Source organism: Rhagoletis pomonella, unplaced genomic scaffold (assembly GCF_013731165.1).
Source record: "Rhagoletis pomonella isolate Grant_MI unplaced genomic scaffold, Rhpom_1.0 Rhpom_scaffold_00008, whole genome shotgun sequence".
NCBI lineage: Eukaryota > Metazoa > Arthropoda > Insecta > Diptera > Tephritidae > Rhagoletis > Rhagoletis pomonella.
In genome coordinates, this window is record NW_023458562.1 from 40,218,223 (window position 1) to 40,244,526 (window position 26,304).

The window sequence follows — 26,304 nt, forward strand, 5'->3', positions numbered from 1 at the left end:
TGGAGATTTTTTGCATCTTTTGTAGTCTTTTACAAAGTTTTAAATTTGGGTTTATATGGGTTTTGTTCGGGAAATAACTGCAAATTCTTAAAAATGACTAATTAAACATAAGTGGCAAAGAAAATCACTATACATATATGACCAATACTGTATATCTTGCAGATAAATTCATCGACGAACGCCCATAGGCCTGTGATTTTGTTATAAATATTGCACCCATTTGAAAAATAAAACATATTTTTTAATTATTTGTACACAGGTACTAGTATAAATACTTTATTTAGTTCTCATTTTCGTTGTTGCTGTTTCCTTAGTTTATTTAGTTCTGAAGAATGTTGCACGCTAAATAAAAAAACCAAATTTAGACAACTTCGAAATATCAGCGTTCATGCACATCCCCTCGATGGTAGATAGTTATTTTTTTATTGTACAGTTCAATAACAATTAGTAACTATAGCTTTGCCTTCCATTAAATATAAAACCTGAGTAATTGAGTCTTCAATAAGCGTGAGTTTGTGTATGTGTGTGATCATGTATTTGTGTGTGTATTTTTTGTTTTACCATGTATAAATATGTATTACTTATGTCCTGAGAAAAATGTATAGTATGCAGCTGCTTCCAATGATAGAAGTAGAGTTAAATAGATTTTCATCAGGTAAATGAAAAAAAGTTGCTAACAAAAACTAAGAAGGTAATATTTTAAATGTATATGTACAACTTTTTAGTCAGTGCCCTATACAAGCACGGTTGCACTGCAAAATATGCTATTTATTCCGATGTGCAGCTATGTAACTAATTTGCACCCTCTATTTATAAAATTTTTTTTTTCCAACTTCAATGGTCAACAGTACTGGATTGACTAATCTCCCCGCCTAATAACGACGACGGTAGAAAACACGCCTGCGTACTTGTCTGTATTGATAGCCGCTTTGTGGGTTGAAAGTATGACCAGATACTTGTTGAACCCCGGGTGGCAGGTAGGACTGGTTAGGTGAGCGCACAAACGAAGGAGAAACGTGGGAGGGAGCAGCTGCAGGAATTGGACGAGCCACGGGTCGTGGCGCTGCCACGAAACTAGCACGAGACTGTACTGGAACTGGTGCGGGAGCAGATACTGGTAGCGGCTCATCGATATCGATATATTCGGGTTCTGGTGTGGCGATATCCTGGGGATTGGGCCCTTGTGTGGCGGAGTCAGGTACAGATATGGCAGCCACGCAACCAATTATGGCAAAAGCGAGTATGATAAGTTTCTGCAAAAAGAAAAAGGAAAATAAGATTGAATATGTATAACTATTTTTCATGATAACAGTATAAATGTGGATTAATTTTAGCAGTTTAATTTGCAAAAATACTCGGGATTCTTCTGATCCACTAAACTAAGAAATGTACGCATCTTCTTTATCATTTCATTTACGCTACAAAATGATGAATCCAGAATCCAGAAATGTGGTCATGCGGTCGTAAGCACCGCTTGGGGGCTGACAAAGAGTAGCTGATCAGAGAAGCGACAACTCCTTGTTAGGCTGTGCATGCACTAGCTGGTTGGTGGCGTCAATTTTAGTTTGGTTTTTTATAATTCTAATGGTCTACTGAGCTGTTTCTTTGTCTTTCTGTTTGAAAGTACACTAGTCAAATTGGGTACGAAATTATTGAGAGATAATAATAATAGATTGGCGCTTACACATATGTTAGTGTTTGGCCGAGCTTCTCCCCCCGACTTGTGGCGTGCGCCTTGATGTTGTCACACAAAGCGGAGGGACCTACAGGTTTACGCCGACTGCGAACGGCGATTGTATTTTTATGAGAAGCTGTTTTTCATGGCAGAAATACACTCGGAGGTTTGCCATTGCCTGCCGAGGGACGAGCGCTGTTAAGAAAAAACCTTTTTCTATATTTGTTGCTTTGGCCAGGGTTTGAACCCAGGTGCTGATGAGTGAAAACGCGCACGGCTTACCACTACACCACAGCGGAGAGATACCTTCACATAAATTTGTATGTAGCTATTAAAGTTATGAATACCGCTGGACACATAATTTTTATTAGCAAAGAGCATCGAGCAAAGCGTCGATTTCAAATGCATATTATTCAATGGGCGAGCGCATAGTTAAGTGCAAAGCGTACATACAAGTTTGTTATTGAAGCTTTGCTCGCCGCTCCACTTTGTTTTGACCCTTAGCTGTGGAATCAATTTAAACTTGTTCAGATGTATCTGATGATGGTCGGATATCCGTTGTAGCTATATAGGGCCTTTAATATCTTTATACAACGGATATGGTAGGGACATGAATGCAGATTCAGAAACCAGAATCGCTACCGAAATTACTTTGGCTCTAACTACTACCTCTGTCGAAGAAAATGGTGGATCCTCTTCAGTGAAGGCCGCAAAAATATTCGTTGGGAACATATTCCTTACAGCTGACTTTCCAGCCTTTTATTTTCAAATACTGTGGCTAACAGTGTCGTAAATAGCATTGAGCTGGGTTTCATTCTAATCGACTCTATCAAAACACATCAGTTACAACAAATAAATTCGTATTGCTGCAGGAACCAGTACCTGAGCTGCCTGGCCTCTTGTCCCATGGTCATAAAGTCCATGAAAAAACTATAACAAATTAAGGGAAGAATATGTATGCTACAGTTTGTATAATCCAACATAATGTTAAAGCATACGATACTAAAAAAAGAGAACAGCACTTATGTGGCCAATGTATACAGAAGCGGAAAACTGACAACAACTCCGCTCGAGCCCGAAATCGCTTGCGGACATACACCAGGAAAATCACAGAAGAAAGAAGCTTCTCGTAAACAGTGAGTTATCCTTTTCGTGGAAGTTAGATTTTAGAAGTAATGTTGCACGCTTGCATGAAAGCTACTTGGGTTAGGTTAGGATGTACAGGCTATGCATCAAAAGACCGTCCGTAGGGTTACCAGATACACTAACCTGGACAATGTTACAGATCACTGCCGTCTCATTAGCGAATTAAACTAGATACTTTGGCCAAACGTAGATTGCTGATTTTAGGATCTGTTGGCAACTTCACCTAGTATTGCGAGTCTTTTCCTGCTGAAAGCTTTTTAATTGTTTGTTCTTCCACATAACTTAGTTTGAATGAATTTATTGCTAGCAACCACACCCTCGTTAATATTCATACCAGAAGCCTTAACTAAGTCTTCCATTCCTATTGTTAGCAAGAAATCTGTAAATTTTTTTTTTGTATGATCTAGTCTTTGCAACCTTGCAATCCTGTGCACGTTTCCATACCTTGCATGGCGGTACATATGAAGTTAGTGTAATCGTTTGTTTCTCTCTGCAGAAATTGTCATATCCATCGCTAGTGAGGCATCGAAAACAACACCCTTTTTGGCTAACTCGTCAACTCTTGAAGGTAAACACCTTTGTGTTTTTAGACACAATATATTTATTTAGGTGGAAAGTTTTTCCGTTGAAAAGACCAATTGGAGAAGGACTTGGCTTCACCTGGCATTTTCAATTGGCGTCAGTTGGCACAGAAGAGAAACGGCTGTTGTACTTTGTTGAACTCGGCCAAAATGTCCTAGGTGGCTCCACCGCCAACTAGGAAGGAAAAGAACCTCAAGGACCATAATTTTTATGCTTTTTTTTTAAAAGAGTAAAAAATCGTTATTTTTTACCGATATGTTTTCGCTAAAAAAATAAAAGTTAAAAATCGACTTTTATTTTTTCGGTGAAAAATAAAAGTTAAAAAGCCTAAATTTGACTTTCAGTATTCTGGTGTAAATAACAATTAAAGTTTTACTTTTATTTTTTCGATTGAAATTTTTCTTTATGACTCTTTGAAAACGCGCACTCTTTATACTTGGCAAATATATCCGGATAGCTGTATAAGCTTTTTAAAACTGGTTACACTACTGGAATTTGCACCTTTGTTGTTTCTTTTGATTGAAGAAATATCGGTAAAAAAATAACGGTTAATTGCTGCTTGTTTTTTGAAAAAAAAGACAAAATAATTTCAACAAAATAGGATTAAAGTCCTTGGCTAACAAGAATCACACTTCTATATACAAATGTAAAATAGCCAAATTCTTTCCGAAATAACAATTATTTGTTATCTCTGGCTAACCTGCCTATTACTTTCTTTCATTCTATAATGGTTTTGAATAGTTAGTATATGAAAGCAGAGCCATAGTGCCTATCTGACTGTCAATATACAATTTTATCCGCTCGATCAACGGAATTATAATTTCTTTTAACCAGAAATGACTAGTGTCAGTTATGAAATATTTACCGAGCACTTGACCCCTTTGAATAGGTGGGCATTGGCAGAGCAGGCTTTGGCTCTTAATGTCTCGCCAAATTTTACATTAACTGTTCCACGGAAAAATTTCGGGCCGTCTTCCCTCCACGAAGTTGTGCCATTATTCATTCTATCATCCTAGCTCGGCTGACTGTGAGTTAGTAAGGCGTTAAGTAGGCAACTTCTTGAGGGTATACATATATAATCAGAGTGTCCCGCCGAGCACGAGACAATACCAAAACAGTCTAAGGCCATTATTTTTTTTTCGACCGCAGCTGGCTGTGGTGCTTTTAATTTTTGCCATTCAGAGATGGAATGGTAGATCAGTGATGGTTTAATAACGTATCTATGCTCATTTGATAATAAAGAGATAATTTTATTAGTTTTAGACCAGTTTCACTGGGGATTATTTTTCTTCTTTGTCCAACAATTTCTGAGCAGCTGGGATTTAGACATCAAATCCAGCACGCGAACTTGACAAAACAACAAAAATTTATGAGCAGCTGGAACATTAAATTTAACACACGTACTTGGCAAAAGAACAAAACAGAGAAAGGAAATAAATTGATTTATTTTGGGATAAACCATGATCACAATTGTCTTTCATTCGGAAATTCTCTAATTGGCAAAAATGTATGCTCACTTAAGACTAACGGCTAATAAAACCTGTTCAATTATATTTTTAATACTCGTACAAATTGTCCTTTTTTCTTGGTTTATCGGCACTTTTAGAAAGTTGAATTAATGTGAACCAGTAGTTAGCTCATTAGAAATTAACATAATTAAGAGTTTTTGTCTTTATTCAACATTCTATTTAGAAGAAATGTTCATATGCATGAAGAAGCGCTCGGTGATTAAGAAGCTACAAATTGAAACAACTGTCGAAAGTTTAAAAAATCGTTTTAGTAAAAGTTAACCGACTAGTTTATCCTTAGTTATCACTGTCTTTTGGGTAAGGGGATTAAATTTTTCGGATTTGATTAGATTAAATACATGTTGAAAATTCATTATCGCTGTCCTCATTTTTTCAAGGATATATGTAAATATTTATATTTCATAAGTATCTATGTATTTCGCTCACTCAACACCTCAGTAGCATTCCGCATACATATTTCACTTGCATTAGTTTTAATTATTTGATTATACATATGCATTAACATTTGCATTAACATATGCATTAACATTTGCATTAACATATCTATTTATGTATGTATCTAATCAATTATTTATAACACAATTCACTTCCGTTCCGTTCACTGATTAAATGACCTCAACACCAAATCATCTAAACCTCAAACACCTACCATTTTTCTGGTATTTCTTTCTGTTATTGCTGCAGCGCTAAACCGAATTGGCTAATGCTCTGATATTCAAATTAATTTGGTTTTATAGAGCGACAAGCTAACACACTCGAGGAGACCGAAACACAAATGATGATGAGCTTCAGACTTACTTTGTTATTTATATGTATTATGTGGACCAGGCAACGATGGCCGGCAGGGGCATGCGACCATCAAAAAAATGAAGAACACAAGAAAAAGAAGCAAATGCCAACAACCAAACAGAAAAACAAAAGTACCTACGCAGAAGACCATCTCACACCACCCGTAAGCTACGAGTACAAACAAAATTAAAAAGTAAGCTGATTCACAAAAAAAAACTAGCAACAAATCAATTAATAGCTGAACCAACAGCAGCAGCATTAGTGGTAGTTAGTAGGCTGCTGAAGAAGCAGACATAACAGCGGCAGGCGGTCAATGCAGTGCCGGCAAAAAAAAAAGCTTAAAGCAAAGCAGTTATGGAAATAATAAAATGCTGCATACATACATATGCCCATACTTACATACATTTATACTATAAATCCATACATAAATATAACTAACAAGCATTTTTAAATACTTTTTGACCATAATTATCGCCACTCAAAGTGATAACAAACAGCCAGTTACGTTGATCCAGCTTGTCTTTGACAAGCACTACGTGGGCATCAGCAGCCACAAGAAAATTTGTAAATCTTTTCAAATGATTTAAAAACGATGGAAAATCTACTTTTCGCGGTAGGCGTGTTGTTGTTATCTAGATTCACCACAAGTTGTATGCCAGCGTTGGGACTTTGCTACGATTTTTCAAAAATTGTACAATTTGATACGTATTTTATATTTCATTCAACTTGTGGGCAGCAACTATTTGTAAATAGCTATAACTTCAAAAATGTGGTATACCGGCCATGGCTTCAAGATCTAATGTAATAATACTCTTACTCCAAATTGCGCAATAAGCGTCTGACCAAAAACATCTGCAAGGTAAATAGGCACCACCGTTGGAAATTTAATTTCCTATAATACGAAAATGTTCCGAAATCCACATGCTTCCCAAATTCGATGGCTCTGACCAATAATATTCAGTTTATCAAACCATTTCACCACCGGAACTGATGTATTCTGAGCCCCTTAGTAGCCGCATATATGCACTTGCTAATTAATAGATATATTACAAGTAGTATTCTGATGGTAGATATTGAAGCTATATTTTAGGAAAGAAGTTTTGTAAACCCTCTGCTTTTCTAATCATTTAGATTTAGAAACATCGATGAGCGTCAGTATCGCTGATTCAAATTTAAGTGGCCCAGCCCCGATTTATGTGTACATATCGCACACCGTCTTCAAAAGAGGAACAACTCAAAAATCAGATCCGGAAATATAACTGCTTGTGGATCGTGCAGATTTAACGCAATTGATGCAGAAACAGCAGAAACAGCTATAACAGTAGTTTTTTAGTCAGAGAATATCGTCACTAGACTCGAATAAAGGCGCGCTAGTGTTTTGTCGGCGAAAAAGGACGCGTAAAAAAGATTTTACGAAAAAAAAAACACTCCAGAAAAACTTCGGCGAAGAAAGGCGCGTAAACATAGATTTATACCTCGCCAAAGACTGTGACTTCAGCATCATTTCGCAAAAACTCTTTGGGGAATTTACATACTGTTATAACCGCAAACGTAGTTGAGCGCGAAAATAGGTTTACGCGTCTTCCTTCGCCGTCAAATATTTTAACGGGCCTTTCCTCGCCGCCAACTATGTTTCTTCCCTGAAGATTTTTTATGCGTCTTTTTCGCGGTCAACTTTAGAACTCGCGCCTTTATTCGTGTCCAGTGAAGATGTAATCCTGAAGAAAAAAAATATTTCAATTAATTTGAGAAAAATCCTACAAACTAATTTATGCAAAAAATTTACCAAAATATATATATTTATTTTTTTTGAGTTATGTCTCTTTTGAAGGCGGTGTGCGATATATACATATGTGCAAATATACCGAACTCATTCCTTGTTGTCAATGAATTTTGTCTCAACAAACGTTTTCTTGAGTAGTTATTGCCAAATTCATCCATGCCATGGATGCTGAGCGTTGTTTTCATATATACATATGTATGTATGTATTTGCATATATTTATATATGTAGGTTTTTATTTTATTTTTAATATAATTTTTTCATCTGATGGGGTTCATCTTCTGACACCTGTGTTTTAATTTTGTTGCCAACTTTATTGATTGAAGTCATTGCCACTTTCCGGAGACGAATTTCAAACGACAAGCAATAACAACAACATTTCCCATTTAAGTGGATTATGTTTGCACTAACTCTGATTTTTTTTTTGTTAATGTGATCGAGTAGTCTGATTCGATGATCACATGTCATTTTCTTCTACAAATTAAAGAAATGTGTATGCAAATATAAAGTCACTCAAACAAAAGACCACGAGTTGATTTTTTTTAAATGTTCGCAATGTTTTTTCGAGCTAAATTTATTTTTGTTATTTTTCTTTAAAATGCGTCCAAGCTTTAACGAAAAACATATAAAACACAGTCTCAACCTTTATAAAAAAATTAGGAAAATTCAACAAATTGTTCATCAAAATTTCAACTTTTTAATCTGAATCTTCAGAACATTTTTGGGTATGCAATTTTATAGACCATACAATTTTAATCGGTCGAAGTGCAAGTTTTAACCGATGACGGACTAAAATTGTATGGGATATAAAACTGCATACCCAAAAATGTCCTAAAGATTCAGATTAAAAAGTTGAAATTTTGATGAAAATTAGTTGAATTTTCCTAACTGGATCTCATCCACCGACTTTGGAATTGGTTTGGAACTATTGAAAAAGGGATGCAGCGGGGAAATTGACACGTGACACTTCTTAGGACATCGCAATGTTAGATTAGACCAATGCTAGCAGGCAAAAGAGAATTAACACGAACTAGTCATGGATATAAATTCTCTAGAACCGCACCTGCTCGGTACTAGTGTGTCTCCCTACAGGGCTGCTAAATATAGCTCTTAAAAAATTTCATAGTGCCACGCGACAGCGCGCGGGGGTACTTCGATGTTTAATATTTATACATATATGCCCCTTAGGTATGTATGTATATTTGTGTATGTGTATCAGTCATTTGTTGAAATAAAATAAAACATAAAACGTTCAAAAGAAGCCAGCCTTCATTTGTGTCTTTTTTATTGAGCGGCTTTTTTCGCAAGAATTCTCGGTATCCGAAGTGAATGGTATTTTGAAGATGATTTGTGGTTTCTAAATTCGCGATTTGATTGATAGTATCTACTGTTATTTGCATAACTTCATTATTTTTTAGCCCTGGCTGATTAGAACTGCTGCCTTAATCTACAATCGCGTAATAATATGCACAAAGAGGAAAATTTGGTGCTGGTGCATATTGTTTCGGTAATGTAAATGTAATTGGAAACAATTTCCTATTTATTCACGAGCTGCTATACATACCATACATAGATACGGAAATGAACATTTCCAATAAAAAATATGGTTCATTTGCCTTAGGCACATTTAAAAAAAAACTAGTTGATTATGGGATTTGTTAGTTTAGATTGCATAGCAACATTTCTAAAGTTCCTTTCAAATCGGAGTATATGCATGGATGAATTTGTATTGAGCCAACATGTAGTTTGCCTTCGCCGAAGAAATCAAAAGACTTAAGTAACGAACCTGCTAATGCAAAAGAGCGTTTAAAAGCAAAAGAAGTATGTAAAGTCAACATTTTTAGTTTAATTTGAAACCAATAAAGCGCAGCATCCTCCTCACACATAGGCCAAAAATAGTAGTGCTTTGATGCCATATGGAATACTTTACCGATGGTCTTATTTTCACCTGTGACATCTCTGCCAAGCATGCGTAATCTTTTTTTACAATCTTACAACTAAAACATTGGTCCGATGCGTAAGCCAATAAAAGTCAACTCAAGAGCACAGATGTGTGTTTTCTGTTATGGGATAGCCAAGAATCCTCGCTGTCCCACAGGATGAAAAGTTTTCCCGTACATTGTCAAAATGAGTCGTGTGATTTCTTGAATATCATTCAAATGAAGCAATTGATATACCTACGGTGCTCTTTCCTTGTTAATTCGCCACTTTTACAATTCGTGTTAATATTTATGAACTGATTTCTAGGAAGATGCAAGATCGTATTTGTCGCATGAGGGCGTCAGGCGAAGGTGCGCTTACACAATTTTGCGGTCTTTCTATGCAAATACTTAACCCCATTCTTCATTTAGCCATCTGAAACTAAATTCGTGTAACTTAAACATAGGGCCAAAGCAGACCACGGGGTTTATATACATTTCGGCTGCAGCGCCATCCAATGGGTCCATTTTCTGCAAAACCATTGCTTACCATAAAATGAATACGTATTATGAATTTCAACCTCGTCTCCAGTGCCACTCAGCGGGTCCATTTTTATCAAAATAATTTTTCGTCATAGAGGTAAATAGCTCACATCTAAAATTTGAACGAAATCGGTTAATAAATACGACTTTTACAAATAACTCTACTCCAGCACCACCTAGCAAGGTTTCTAGTAGCATATAATAAGACCATATACCTATGTAAGGTATATCTAACCTCCGACAATTTGACGGAACTTTATTTAGTTGTTTTTGAGTTTAGTCCGAACAACGAAAACGGCTATCATTTTATGTATATAGGTATGTAGATAGGACAGTCTATAACGAAACTCATAAAAGTTAAAGCTCCAAACTTTGTGCAAAATTAAAAAATAAATCTTAAAAATTTTCACAAATTTTACCTTTTACCAAAAATTAAAAACAAAGTTAAAATAACTCAGTGGGATTTGAAAATCTGGTAGAAAATGGTTCCAATCGAATGATACTTGCCCGTTTACATAAATTAGCCTTTCAAATAATTACCATTTCCCGCCATAAGTACGATATTGGTAACATATGTAGCTGTGTCGAATTTCAGGACGTTAGCGTGAGCGGTTCCAGACATGAGCTATATGAGAAGTTCAGTTTGTATGGAAGGTGCCACGCCCCCTTTTCCAATTAATTTGCAATACATATATTCATCAGCGCTAAGTTTCAGTTCTCCAGCGTATTTGGTTTTAGAAATATATTGGTTTTTTACGTTTAGTCTGTATACGAATTTTAGGAATGTCCCGAGCCCAGCGCCACACACCGAGTAAATTTTTGGTCGGAAAGTTTTTTCCAAGGTGCTGGCATATGTTCCAAATATGAACTAAATCGGTGTAGCCGGTTATTAGTTTAGTGAAATACAAAGTCAAGACACATGAATTGAATGTTAATAAAACTAAATCTGTTGTTATATCAAGGCGAAATTTTTAGATCAGTGCGGCGCTAACTCTAAATATAAACAACAAAGCACTGGAAGAAGTCAATAGATTTAAATTCCTAGGAATAAAGATCGATAATAAACTGAAAAAATGAATTCTATATTTTAGACTTCTAGCAATATGTACATCGGTGAGAACTGCCTTTATTTCTATGCATTACTTTTTGCGTGATGCGCTTACAAACATGTTGCCATACAGACAGACAGACAGACCAAAATTCTAAAAATTGTTGATTTGGCTTCTATTGATCTAATAAATACCCCCATATTAGTTTTTCGTTAATATCTATAATGTACAGACATCGGCCTGTTACAATTTTATTATATGTATAGATGTTGAACCTATGCAAAACATATACGGCTTCAATTACGAACACCATATCAATCGTACGTAAATGTGGCCAGTGGCCGAAGAAACATCAAATTATAAGACATAATTATTAGATTTTAAATTAAAGATTTTAAAAATTATCTTAATATATAAAAATCGCGTGTCACTGTGTTCGTTTACGCTAATGCCCGAAACCGCTTAACCGATTTCAATGAAATTTTGTGGGTATGTATTTTTGGTTTCAACTTAAAATATAGGATAGTTGTGAACCCGAGAGAACAAATTCTTTTTCATCGAAATTTTTTCTTGTCACGTTGTTAGTGGTCGAACTCCTTCTAAACGGCTCGACCGATTTTTTGTGAATATATGGTAGGTATGAGAATCGGATGTAAAGTATATTTCGTACCGCAAGGGGCTGCGTGAACTGTTGGTGAAAATGTTGGACCAAAATGTTTCAATGCAGAAAATTTATTTTGGGCGCGACGAAGTTCGCCGGGTCTGCTAGTAATTATATAATTATTGTGAGGAAATTTCTTAAAAAAAAGTAAACATTGTATATACATATTTAAAAGAAAACGTCATAGTTACTAGCAACTTTTTCCGTACAAGCCGGCATTTTATTTTATAATCATTCTCTTAATTTATAAATGGTGGTCCTTGATCCGCATGCACATAATAATAATAATAGATTGGCGCTTACACATATGTTAGTGTTTGGTCGAGCCTCTTCTCCGACTTGTGGCGTGCGCATTGATGTTGTCACACAACGCGGAGGGACCTACAGTTTTGTGCCGACTCCGAACGGCGATTGTATTTTTATGAGAAGCTCTTTTTCATGCTAGAAATACACTCGGAGGTTTGTCATTGCCTGCCGAGGGATGACCGCTGTTAAAAAAAAACCTTTTTCTATTTTTTTTGCGATGTTGCTTTGACCAAGGCTTGAACCCAGGTGCTGATGAGTGAAAGCGCGCACTGCTTACCACTACGCCACAGCGACCAATATGCTTCATATATATTTATGTGCATACATCTTTCATATGTAGATTAGCTTGAAATCAGTTGTATACATTAAGTAGAGTATTATTAAAATCGGATAAAAGCGCTGGCATCAAAATCAGTTTAGTATAACTAACTAAGCAAAGAGTAATATATGAAAATATTTACATAACTATATTTAAATATGTGCACATATGTGCGTTCATATGTATTAAGAATTATATTCTACTGTAGGCTAAAATCTAAAAAACCAACCAATAAAATGCAGGCACACTTGCACGTCTTCGCCGAGTTTCTCAACAAGTATTTATTTTAACAAACAAAATATCAGAACTAAGTATTAGTAGTATACGAATTTTTTCAGCTTTTGAAGAAAGAACTTTTTTTTTATTGGTTACAAAAATTACAAGAAATTAAAAATTGTTTTTTTTTAAGACGAGCTTTTTTAGGGATTATTAAAAAACAGACCCTGCAAGACCTGACGGCTAATTTTTTGGTGGAGTTATTTTTTTCCATCTATCAGGAAAAAAATTTTGTGAAGTGATTCCTTTTTATGTAAGTAATTAAATAAAATTTAAATGAACCATATCGGGCCATAAATAAGGGGTTTTGAGATATCTAGATACCTGCGCTACCTAGCGAATTAATTCATCTTTATTATTGCATTGTCATCAAGTTCTGAGCTAAGTTTTAAATTTCAAGCCTCTAGACCATCGTGAAATTGGTTAAAAATTTATTCCAAGATTTGATTACACACGGGTGAATATAATAAAATCTTATAAGAAAGGGTTTCTTTCCCATGAGTTGATGTCTGCCGGAGCTGCAAAAAGCTAAACGTAATTTTAAACACATTTACACATACATATGTTTATCAGCGTCTCTATAATATTTTGGTATTTGTGATAAAATACTTATTTATGTGTTCAAGTCAGAAAAGCTCACTTCATTTGTTCTTAAAATGGAAATTGAAGTGGCATACTTCAATTGTTGGTTAACGAGTAAGAGACGCCACTAAAAGCATCCCACCAGCAGCATCAAGGTCAACGCTCATTGAGAGCAACACTTCATTCAACATTCCTATGCCCCCACTCGCATCAAAAAGGGGAAACTAATTCTACGAATCCAGTTTGACTTTGAGAAATAATCTGCGAGTCAAATACACAGAGTTGTTTGATGAATATTTTTTCACAATTCATCTGAACCATTTTTATGATAACTGCCAGTTCAATTGCTGTTGTTCTTCCGTGAATGAGGCTCATTGATGCCAATTATCTTACTCATTTAACGAAATTACCGCTGACGTAATCTTAATTGCAGCATCATCCAACATCAAAAAGTAATAAACAATTTTAAATAGTTTAAGAAGAATATTGAAATCAGAGACTGGAATTTGCGCAATTTTTTCTTCATATAATTTCAATGTATTTATATGGTGTGAATTACATTTCATTGTCTTTTTTTTCATCAGAATATATAAGTATGTAGCAAATAATCCAATTACTCCGGAATAAGAAGATAATTATGTAAACTGATTGCTGCTATTTATGATACAAAATCAAATGTAATTTGCTTCATTTGAGCAGATTGCTTTCGACGATAATGATATCGATAGTCATCATATAATAATCATCAGTGAATTCGAAATTGTTTACTAGTCGCTGTGAACGGCAGATAATTTTTTATGTAGAAAAATACTGATATGCTACCAGCGACTCACCAGTTTCAACCAGTTCGACCGTAACCGTTATGATTTTAATAATAAAAATCATAAATTAAGCGTTATTTTTCGTCATTGTGAGACTTTAACCCGAACTAAACCTCCTAGTGTCAAAGTACCGAAGCCCCGGTACCACCGTCAAACATTTCGACGGGAGGCGGTTGAGCACTAGGCTCGCACGTTCGTTCCAGTCGGTTGTACTCAGTCCTGGTATACACCTAGGGTTGCCCACATTTTCTAAGAAATGTATAGTACTTTTTCAAAGAAATCTGGAAAAACATAGTACACTTCAAATATTTATATAATTTTTTTAAAGAAAAAGTAAAACTGCTCTTTAAGTGTGCATCTTTTTTCTTTCTTATGCATTTCCTCTATAAAAAATATATTTCTTTGAAAGTACCATACACTTTATCGCTATCAATATTTAAATTAATATACATCAAAAGTCCATTTTTTATTAGTGAGATGTTCGCTTTATTTCTTTCATCTCACCATTTCAAAATCTTAATAGATAAAACTCTTTCTGTGAATGCCGAAGTTGCTGGAATAGAGAGCATAAGCGAAATAATTTCAAGTACATTTGGTAAATCTTTCTAAGTATTTTTTAAAAATATTGCCATTTTTGATCTGTGGACCCTTTGTTTTAAAGTATATTTATTTTAATATTGATATTTTAGTATAAATATCATCCATTTTTAGATATTTCTTTCTTACAAATGACTGAAATATATTTATATTTGTTATTGAAGAAATATAGTATTTTTGCATACTATATTTTTTTCCAACAGTACATAGTACGCAGACACAAAAAATAGTACAATACTATATATTACAGTACGGTTGGCAACCCTAGCTACACCTAGTAGGCTTTGCCACGCCTTGTTTAACGTTTCCTTTTTTAACTATTTATTTATTTATCTCTTAGATACAACTTATTATTTTCGCTTTTATAAACAGTAAGAACAAATGTAAACATACGTCGCGGATCACGATGCTAGTAGCAGAGGGGTAACTTTAGGCAATGCACTATAACGGGCTGATGTAACTTGGACATAATTCATGCAAATTTTCAGTTCCGCAACGAGTAAATTTTTTTACTGTTCTGCTCGTATTAAATATGGTGGTCATACTAAAGGGTAGCGCAACCCAGCAAAAAACACGCTTACTACAGAAATTAAAATGGAATCGAACTAAGCCATCGGAATCGCTTCTTCAAACGAAGGGGGGCACTATATATAGAATGTCTACCTATAGATATGTACATATGTAATTAAATTGAAAACAAAAAATACAGATTGTCTTAAAATATTAAAATCAATTAAAATTTTTATAAATCAGTTTTTATACATGGCCGTTTCCCAACAAAGTGCTTATTTTGGTCCCCCTTCATAAATTTTTTTATGGTAGTAAAAACGGAAAATCAAAAAATGAACCACAAACAAAGCTGTTTTTTTTATTATTAGTGTAAGCCGTTTGTTTACCTACTCCATATAAAATATTGGTCCCCACCCAGGTTATTACCAATGTCTGTTTATTCCCAACAAACACAGCCTCTAACGTTAAATAAATATTTGGATTTTACATTAGAATTCAAATGTAACTAGTTCCCGAATCGAAAATCATGTTAGAGAACTATTACCGAGACCAAAAAGCTTCTCTAATTGCTTCTCTCCTGTGCGAATTTGGGCCAGTTGGTTATCCCAATTGCAGATAGGTCCCCTTTCATTGCGTTCGTGGGCGCCCTTGATTTCGTTGTCCACCCATGTTCTCTTGAAAGCCCCCGTCCAAGTTTCAGCGTCATATCAAATGACGGGCAGGATGATGAGAAATTTGTAGAGCGTGATTTTTGTTCGTCGAGAGAGGGCCCTGCTTTTGAATTGCCTAGCGAGCCAAAAGTAGCACGTGTTGGCAAGAGTTACTCTTCGCTTGATTTCCAGGCTGTCGTTGTTGGTGTTAAATATTTATGCTGGATCCTAGGTAGATAAAGTCCTTCACTACTTCAAAATTATAGCTGCCAACAGTGACGTGTGCCCCGAAACGCGTGGACTCTTTATATGTTGCCAGAAGGTATTTTGTCTTACCCTCGTTTACCGCTAGACCAACCTATTTAGCTTCTTTTTCTAAACTGGTATACTACTTATGTAGTTAAATTCTATACATACTTATTATAGACATCAGTGGAATAGTTAAGAAGTGGTGTCTATTTATTTAACACGTTCGTTACCAAGCGTCACATATATGTATGTGTCAGCTGGGTTTTCACGTGGGACCGCCGACACAAATGTGTGACGCCTGTCTATCTTACTTAAATAATAGGTCCATTCAATATCTAAAAATTGTTACGAATTGTTACTAGAACTTTGCAAGATAGAGAGCGAATTCGAGATCGTAACAACCCGAGAGAGCTGCAAATTCTTGCAAGTAAAAATTTTACTATCAGGAATTTGCAGGAGTCTAAAAGTAAGGTTATGTTTCAAATTCAAATATAAACAAACTATTTAAGAGGATGATTTGATGAAACATAGTTAGCGAAATTAAAATATGAATGTACAATTTAAATCTAATATGCATTTTGACGTAGAATACATACGTCTTACCTTACGATATGGAAATGTTGTAGTTGTAATTTTTAGAGCTTCACATAAACACTTATTGCACGAGAACTAATGCAGCGATTTCAAAGAAGAGTATGGCGTTTCAAAGATAAAACTCCAAAACTATCGGAAGATTCATTTTTGTAAGTAACCAATTCGGTTTCTGTCGTAAAAATAACGGTAAACATTGGCTTATTTTGGGGTAAATTTTGAGCCTTTAAAGTGCTCCAGCAGCTTATGATTTGCAAATATAACTTTCATTTTCGGGATATAGATTCTTTGGAGCAGTGGAAATATTATCGTGTACAGATTTTATATAAACTCAATAAATATTGAGCATTTTAAGGCACAAAATTGTTACAAAAAATTTGGTAATTTTATTTATTACCAAAATGCTCGAAAACCGCTCGAATGATTTTGTTTTTGTTTTCTTTAGTAAAAAATTCAAGAGTTTTCTTTTCGTTGGGTATATGGGAAGTATTGGTTGATATCTTCTAAGTATGTTTATTTGATTCAAATATATGGGCATAAATGATTTCCCATACAAAATCACTTCGTCATCGTTTTGCAAACACATGCATGCGTTGGAAGTGAGGGAAGGAGACAAAAATTATGTATGTGTGCGTAAGTACATATTTCGGCTTATGATAAACAGATGGCGCAATATTTATAACCCAATCGCGCGTATGTACATATGTAAATACATACATAAGTACATATCGCACACCGTCTTCAAAAGAGTCACAACTTAAAATAGCGCATGCTAATCATATGGGCAAGGGTGACTTTACTTTAGGTTTTTTTTAACAAATTATAGCACAAATTTGCTCGAGCTTTTGCTGAAAGGTAAATAAAACCCCGTGTACATTTTTAGCGCATAATCTCAAAAATGCCAAATTTTGAGTTGTGACTCTTTTGAAGACGGTGTGCGATATGTTGATTGCAGTTAAAGTGGATCTGTTTCTATATTTTGGTAATCTATGTATGTCTATACATATTATATATGTACATACATACAGTATCGGTCATATCTATAGCACGCCATTTCAAAGTGATATTGTGTGCCACTTATGTTTATTTATTGATTTTTAAGAATTTTCAATTAAAATACAGTTCTTTCTCTAACAAAACCCATATAAACCCAAGTTTAAAAATTTGTAGAAAACTACAAAAAAGTGCAACAAATTTTAACCTAAATTTCAAGCTTTTTTCTCGGAAGTGTTTGAATTTTTCTGAATACACAGTTTTATAGCCCAATCAATTTTAGTCTAATAATGTGCAAGTTTCAAGTGGCTAAAAGTTACCGTTGATTTTTTAGAATTTTTTTCGCCAAAGGTGTTGCGGTTTTCTCCCATATACAAATAAATTGAGTTTATTCATTATATCTGTGTTCGTATGGAAAAGTAGCTTATGTCGAAAGGCTGACTTTAGTATAATGCGGCATGCCCTTTATTCTTTAAACGACAAGGACTTTTTTGAAGAGACTTAATAAGAATATTGACTTGCTAGTATCGGAATTATTTCTTGCACGTTTATTTGCCAAAAGTTGTTCAACGGCTCAGTGCCAGTGAGTAATTCGCAATCGTATGCTGCGAATGCCGATTTATACTAAAGCCAGCCTTTCGACATAAGCTACTTTTCCATACGAACGCAGATATGGAAGCCAATGCGACAAAAAAAATTCTAAAAAATTAACGGTAACTCGTAGCCACTTGAAATTTTCACATTATCAGACTAAAATTGCAGGGGCTAAAAAACTGTGTACTCAAAAAAATTCTAACACTTCCGGGAAAAAAGTTTCAAATTTAGGTGAAAATTTGTTACACTTTTTTGTAGTTTTCTACAAATTGTTGAACTTGGGTACATATGGGGTTTGTCTGAGAATGAACTAAATTTTAATTGAAAATTCTTAAAAATAAATAAATAAACATAAGGGGCACACAATATCACTTGGAAATGGCGTGCTATAGATATGACCGATACTGTAAGTATGAACACATGTATGCATAATACGCGAAATTTTTTTGAAGTGATAAAGACCAATCTAAAAATAAAAGTAAAGGTGAGTTCGTACATAGATAAAGAAAAGGATAAAGACAAAGGTAAAAATATAAACAAAAACAAAGTTGCGTAAAGATAAAGCAAAAATGAAGACCAAGGTAAATTTAAACATTTTATCTACATAAGTGCAAAGGTGAAGGGGAATATGTAGATGAAGAAACTGATAAACATAAAAGTAAAAACAAAAATAAATGTAAAGAAAATGATGAGGATGAGGATACCGACAAAAGTATAGATGAAGATAGAGGGAGACAGATTAAAATAAAGGTAGTTTAAGAGAAAAGGATATAGATAGAGGCACAGAGCCTCAACTACCATTTCGGGATTTTAGAGATTTTCGGTATTCTCGGGACTTATCGATAAAATAATCGATATTTTGTCGGTTTTCTGATCGATATTTTTATTGATTTTGTTATGGGAATTTTTATTTGCTATCAATATATTCGGAACTTATCGATATAATGATCGATATTTTTATCGATTTTGTTATCGATGTTTTTTATCGATTTTGTTATCGACATTTTTATTTTATTTTGGTTTATTTTATTTTAATATCGATTTTGTTATGGACTTTGTTATCGATTTTATTATCGATTATTTATCGATTTTGTTATTTTTTTGGTATTTTTATAAGTTTTGTTATCGATTTCATCATCGATATTTTAATCGATTTTGTTGTCGATATTTTAATCGATTATTTTTATCGGTTTTGTTATCGATGTTTTTATTGATTATGTTAAGGATTTTGCTATCGGTATTATTATCGCTTTTGTTATCGATTTTGATATCGATATTTTCGGAACTTATCGATATAATTATCTATATTTTTATCGATTTTGCTATCGATATTGTTATCGCTTTTGTTAACGATATTTTTATCAATTTTGTTGTCGATATTTTTATCGATTTTGTTATCGATATTTTTATCGATTTTGCTACCGATTTTGCTATCGATTTTGATATCGATATTATTATTGGGTTTTATATAGATATTTTCATAGATTTTTTTATCGATTTTGCTATCGATATTATTATCGCTTTTGTTATCGATATTTTTTTCTTTGTGTGTGCTTTCGTTTTTGACTTGGATATGCTCTTAATCATACCACGTATTTTACGTTTAAATTTAGCGGCTGTATCTCCAATACAGCCTGCAGACCAAAACGAAGGCGCTGGACTGTTCCTTTTTTTATTTTTATGGCAATTTGAACTATTCACAATTAAAAAGAAAATTGAGCGGCAAAACTTAACCGTCAGAAAGTGTCAAAATGGCGAAAGTTGCAAGTTTTTACTAGATTTCCGTTCAATAACTTTTTCTGATAATTTTCTCCGGTTCTCAATTTCACTCCCCTTTTTTCTTTCACGCTCTCGCTGTAAGTACTTACTGGAGAAGTTATTGAATGGACCTTGTACCTCCATTCACCGCCGTCTGCGATAGCGGGTTATTGGATATGGTCCATAGCAGGGCCAAGTAATGAGCCAGGTTTCAGAGAATTTCACGTCTAAAATAAGCCATAAAGCTACTGTGTTTTCACCTAGACTTAATTTTACCTAAGCTTTGTATTTTTGAATAAAACTGAGTTAGATAAAACCTGAAGTTTAGCCTATAACTTAAATGTGACCCTTGTATATACCGAAAAATACAAAGTAAATAATCAAGCAAATCAAAATGGCTGTAATGGTGAACAAAAAGGTGCTACCAGATGTTCGAAAATTAAACACATCAAATATACAGGAGCAACCGGGAGGGCAAAATCTGCCGTGGTGTTCTTTTTGTGGTGCATTCATCGATACCATCAAAGGAAGTTAGTGTTCCTGTCATTGAATATACCGAATTTAAATGTATACGTGTACAGGCTGGAAAGAGTTATGTTTATTTTCTCTCGAAGGGTTCAACCAGCTGTTTAGTCAAAATTATATATTAATCTGAAGCAGGTATCCAGTTTCGTCGATCTTGCTATCACAATGGATTTAAAACTCAATTTCAACCTTCATATTAATGTTACAGTCAATAAAGCCAAATGCGTTTTTGCATTTGTGAAGCGATGGTCAAAAGAGTTCAAAAGCTCTTTTTACCACTTTAGTCAGACCTATACTAGAATACGGATCTATTATTTGGAATCCCCGCTACCAAGTTATTCAGATAGGATTGAATCAATTCAAAAACCATTCTTGCTCTTTGCATTGCTTGATTTTAACTGGGATTCAGACTACAATCTCCCCCCCCCCCCCCTTGCACAAGTCGTCTTAAGCTCATAAATTTGCCTACACTCGCAAGTCGTAGAGAAATGCTAGTTATTGTATTTATTGTAAAATTAATGACAGGCTTGATTAATAGCCCGGCACTCCTGGCTGAGGTAAATTTTAATGTTCCCTCTCGAGTATCAAGACACTTTCGACTAACCAAAACTAATTTTGAGCTAAACGAATCATTCCGTTGTTTATGTCAAGATTTTAACTCTCATTCCAGCACGTTTGACATATCGGACTCGATTTCTACCATAAAGAAAACTATCATTTCCACTCTTAATAATTGAAATACTGTCTTTAGCTTATCCAATCAGCTGACAAATTCGATTCTGTAGCTGAAAGGTTTTAGATATCGACACTTAACCAACTCCTGTTTCGACTACTCGGCACCAAAACACAAAATAACAAAACAAAGTTCCGTACGTTATGCGGACTGCGCCCCTCGTGCCAGTTGGGCTGGAACGGAGGGTAAAAACCCGTTGGGATTAATAAATTAAAATGAAGGGATGCTTAACAATCTAGATGGGTGACTTTTCATAACGTGCGGTCCATCCTCTTTCTTTCCATCTTCGGCCCCCACCAAAAAATCGTTGTAGAAATAATTCAACATTTCCCCAATATTTTATGATAGAGTGAAAAAATCCTGCGAATTTTTATTACAAATTTTCGCCTGAGGCGCTTTTATCATATATTTTATATAAAGTGAAAATTCTTAATAAAAAAACCCACGCCTTTTTTTATTATTCTGACATCTGGCAGCACCAGCATCTGTGTTCATTTACAACCCTTGCTTGTAATCGAAGAAATTTGTATGGTGAATTTTGCAACTATAAGAACAAATTACTTAATAACTATAAGCCTCCGGCAGGTGGGGTCTTCACTTTTAGAATGGAAAAAACTCTACCCACCCTGATTTTTCGTTTTTTCATATTTGGACCGATTTTAAGGAAAATATCAATATTAATTTTGTTTCAATATCCTTCTCTTAAGGCCCGTATGTACAAAGTTCTCAAGAAAAAAGCACGAGAATTTTGTTTCATTATTTTTGTTGCCAGGAAGAGATCTTTGCGGTTGCTGTAAACTCTCTTGCAGAAATAAATACACCAGCAATTTTTTCCTTAAGAGATGCATATCTACTGATTTAAGAAATTTTTTATAAAGGATTTTTCTTTTCAATTTCTTGTGCGTAATTTTATACACATTTTTAGTTTTTATTGAGAGCCAGCTGTTTGCCCTTTAACTGGAGAAACAAATATACTTTACCAAATTGTTTGAATACATATATATATTTCTTTCATTATAAATAATCTGTGTAGTCATTTTTCATAAATAAACCCCCTCGCAACATTCATGCACACTGGCTTAATGTAGTTATTTATGTGTTTCCTAATTAGTTGAGTTCAAAAATTGGAACCATTATTTGTACGTACAAATAGTTATGTATGTAATTGTATGTTTATTTTAACCTTTTCTTCGTTAATGATTATTAGTTACTTGTTAACTATCTTTTAATTTATGCTATTTTTTTATGGTTGTCAGTTCTTATGTATCATTTTCGTTTGCTTTATTCATGCCTAATGTGGCCAACTATTTCATAGCTCAAAGTAGTACAGGCGGATAATTTCGATCCCTGAAAGTTCAGTGTTAGTTCAGAACAGCGAGCCAAAATGCTTCCATCTTAGCCTCGCAAAGGTTGGACAGTCTAAAAGAAAGTGTGGAGATGATTTGACTTCTTCTTCCTTTTGACAGCTGATACAAAAAGGATCAGTTAAAATTCCTAGCCTCACCGAGTGAATGTCAACCGCACAATGGCCTGTTAGAACCCCCATCACTATCACTTGAGAGGTAACGTGGTTATTCGGCACCTTTTAGGGGTAAAAATGGGTCCCTCGTTACTTGCGCTGCAAAAAGTTTTTTAAAGTGCATTTTATTTTCCTCTATTATGTCATAAAAGGAGCATCGCTTTCCTTTGTACATTTTATTAGGTATTTAGTAAAGTATGCAATTTCATTAGCGCGAGTATGAAGTATGCGTGTTAGTCAGACATTCCTTTACCGATTTCTATTGCATCATCACACCCTTTAGCAGTGAGTCTACCGGTTCGTTGATGGAAACTATTTGCACCTGAAAGACACTGCAGAAGTCCGGAAGTCTTAGTAACCCCGCCCTACCCAGTCCTCTCTTGAGGGAATATAGGTAGAGAAGGAGCTTCTGGGGGGCATTTCGGAGGCGCTTTAATCTATGTGTTCAGGGCGAGGTCAAAGCCCCCCCCCCCCTCCTTAGCCTAATAGAAGTACGTGCTGCTACAATTCTGTCTGCAATATCCTCAGGCGCCGTGTTCAACATGACGTTAACCGTCAGTGTAGGTGTAGTTCCTACTGTTACAGTAATTCTTAATTTACAAGTGATGCTTTCTCTAGCCGGTTCCACCAGACAAAGGCACGGTGAAAGAAGATAAGCTTATATCTGGTTCCATAGAGCTAATAAATTACTTTGGGCGATTGCTTTTTACCGATTGCTCCCCTACAGCAGTACAAGACAGCCGACGCCTTTTTTACCGATGCTCTAAGTTTGTGCCTAAGTTCTTGACTCTGTCTGTGAGCCGCAGACGAATAACCCACTCAAGGGAATGGTCACAACGGGTATCTTGTAATTCCTGGTAAACAAGATCAGTTACCTGCATCAGGTAGCTTTGAGGAAAAAAAGGGGTGTATAGAAATCATCACCCGACATCCCACTTTTTCCAGTTCCTCTAGAAGTTCGTTTACAACCGCAATGCAGAGCATGGGAGGGAGAACACCACCTTGCCGATTGCCCCTATTGCCTCTGTGCTGAGTGCAGGCGCTCCCCCTTTCCGCTGTGACAGTTCTGCACAAAGTAAGCTGTAGATAAGCCTTATTAGATTGGCTTCAACCCCAAGATTATGAATAGACTTGACTATTGCCTCTGAAGTGACGTTTTTGAAAGCCCCCTCGATATCGAGGAAGGCCCCTACTGCGTGAAGGTTTCCTCTGACCACTTTATCAATGTGTGCAGGTTGGTATCCACCGACCTTACAACCTGGAAATAAGCATGTTGAGCTCTATCCTAGCCAGGTATAGCCATCTATCGAGCGGTTTTAGCAAAAACGAAGACAGACTAATAGGCATAAAATCCTTATGAGAAACATGACAGCATTTTCCGGCCTTCGGGATGAACGTAACACTGACTACCATCCAAGCCTTGGGGATGCACCCCGTCCTCACCCGGTCGCAAGTATGATGCCATCGGTCCCCGACGAGTTTAATGGTTTCAACGAATTTATCGCCCAAGCCGTTTGACGATCCTCCAGAATATCGGAGAACTACAAAACCTGAAGTACAAAATATTGCAAAGAAGTTCATTTGACTATACTTCGAAGTACGTATTACAAGAGCTAAAAAAGAAGTACTGTACTTCCGAAATAAGTACGGTTGGTCACATTATTCATGCCCGTCACACTTCAAAGAGAAACGCTTCCAAAAAAATTATCAGCTCACAGCATTGTTTCACGAGTCTTTGTTTTTTTTCAGCTTCATGCTTTGCCATTCATTTTTCGTCCCTTGAATCTTAATATACATACATACATATGTACATACATACCTACACATGTTGTCAATTATTTCTTTTTCAAAAGTAGCCGTTTTTACTTAAGCGTATTATTGTAGGATTTGGTGACACATAGGCGAATTATATGCTTTCATATGCGCAAAAATATGTATAGTATGTATATTGACACCTTACCGCAGTTTCGACATAGCCTACAAAAGCATGAATTTTAATTTTTTACAGATATCGATAGTACTTACCCATATTTTATTTTTACGACATTGTGCATAGTACCGTTCTAAAGTTAGAATATAAAAGATTTTACTGTAAGTGAATTTTTTGAAGTAAACCTCTATCGCTCGAGAGAGATTTTTCGAGGCGCGTCAAGGAGAAATAGAAATAACACACGACAGCGGTAAGATAAAAGGGCAAAGAGAGTAATTTACCTAGCATTTTCGTACACAATACCACTTTCTTATATAAACAGGAATCACAAAGGCCTCTTCATCTTTTAAATAATACTTCACTACTCTTTAGCAAAAATGTCGCGCATTACAAACATTAACATAAGGCAAATATAAAACGTATTTTTGACACTTGCGCGCTGCTAATGGTCATATACACGATTGAGAGATCATATAGATATTTCGCACTAAAGTACCAATGCTCTTTTTGCGCTGAATAAATTACACCACAATTATGACATATAGTACCGCTATAAAACGTAGATTGACCAATTGACATTGTAGCCTGATATTGATGCTACTTCTATGAAAACTGTGTTGTTAACGAAGCTTTAATTTTGGTCTTATAATTATTTCGTTGAGTGTACTAAGTGAGACGAGGCGAAGATTGCTGGTGACAGAGATAATTCGGCACAGTTGGCTTTGATAAGGAGTTTCTCAAAGGTGTTTGTTTAGTGACGGCCCCCAAGCTGACACTGAGTCAGTTCTTTGCACTCCTCAATGCCTTGGACTACGTGGTGAAAAAAGGTGGAGATGCAGGAGTTTACGTGTCTGTAGTGACAACCAAGCAGCACTCAAGGCATTGGCCAGCCCTGTAACTATTTCCAAACTATTTCGGAAATGCAAGTCTCTACTACATTATGTTGGATAACGAACTTGTCTTTATCTGGGTGCCAGATCATTCGGGAGTACCTAGTAATGAGGCACCCAACAACCGGCTTCGGTTTATTCGCAAATCAAGTAGATTTTAAGCAGATTGCAACACATTAAAAGAAACATGAAAACAGTAGAATGGGTGGCATGTAGTGAGTGCTGTTTTTGGGCACAAAAACAACCACAACAAAAAATTCAACAAAAACCTTATTTTGGAATACAAGGCTTAATTTTTTTGTCTACTTCAAATTTTAAGATGACTGTAAACAACAAAAAAATGCCCTCGTACTATAAAACGGTCTGAATACGTCAATGCTTATAAATATAAAATTTTGCGATGGAAACGTCAGATCGATTTAAATGGCATTAGAGTTGCAAAATCTAAAGACATATTTATCACCCCTCGTATAATACAAGCTGAACTTAGTGCTAAGGGAAACAATCGTTCTATTATTAATACCATCATCATACAATTGTATTTAAAATAAGATGAGTTATTAAACATATTTTTGCACAAAAATTCTGACTTACTTTGGTTTCAGTGTTCAACGTTTAAAAAGCTTAATTTCCAGCAGAATCAACCATTTTGATGGGTTTAATAACGAAACTTCCTTATTCACTTTTACGTACAATTTTAAGGAATTGTTTTTATAAGGAAGATCATCTCAGGCAGCTTGTTGAGATACTGAATCTTAAAATGTCTTCGTAGGCCTATTCAGTTATG

General features: G+C 35.2%; 1 protein-coding gene across 1 annotated transcript; it reads right to left on the reverse strand.

Moving 5' to 3' along the window:
* Nucleotides 1-292: 292 nt before the first annotated feature.
* LOC118745296 (arabinogalactan protein 1) lies at nt 293-24,726 on the reverse strand. Its single transcript, XM_036478822.1, has 3 exons — nt 24,723-24,726; nt 24,658-24,674; nt 293-1,253 (listed from the first exon to the last, which is right to left on the reverse strand). Exons 1-3 carry the CDS (start codon nt 24,724-24,726, stop codon nt 873-875), a joined length of 402 nt encoding a protein of 133 aa, XP_036334715.1. The 3' UTR covers nt 293-872.
* Between the last annotated feature and the right edge of the window lie 1,578 nt (nt 24,727-26,304).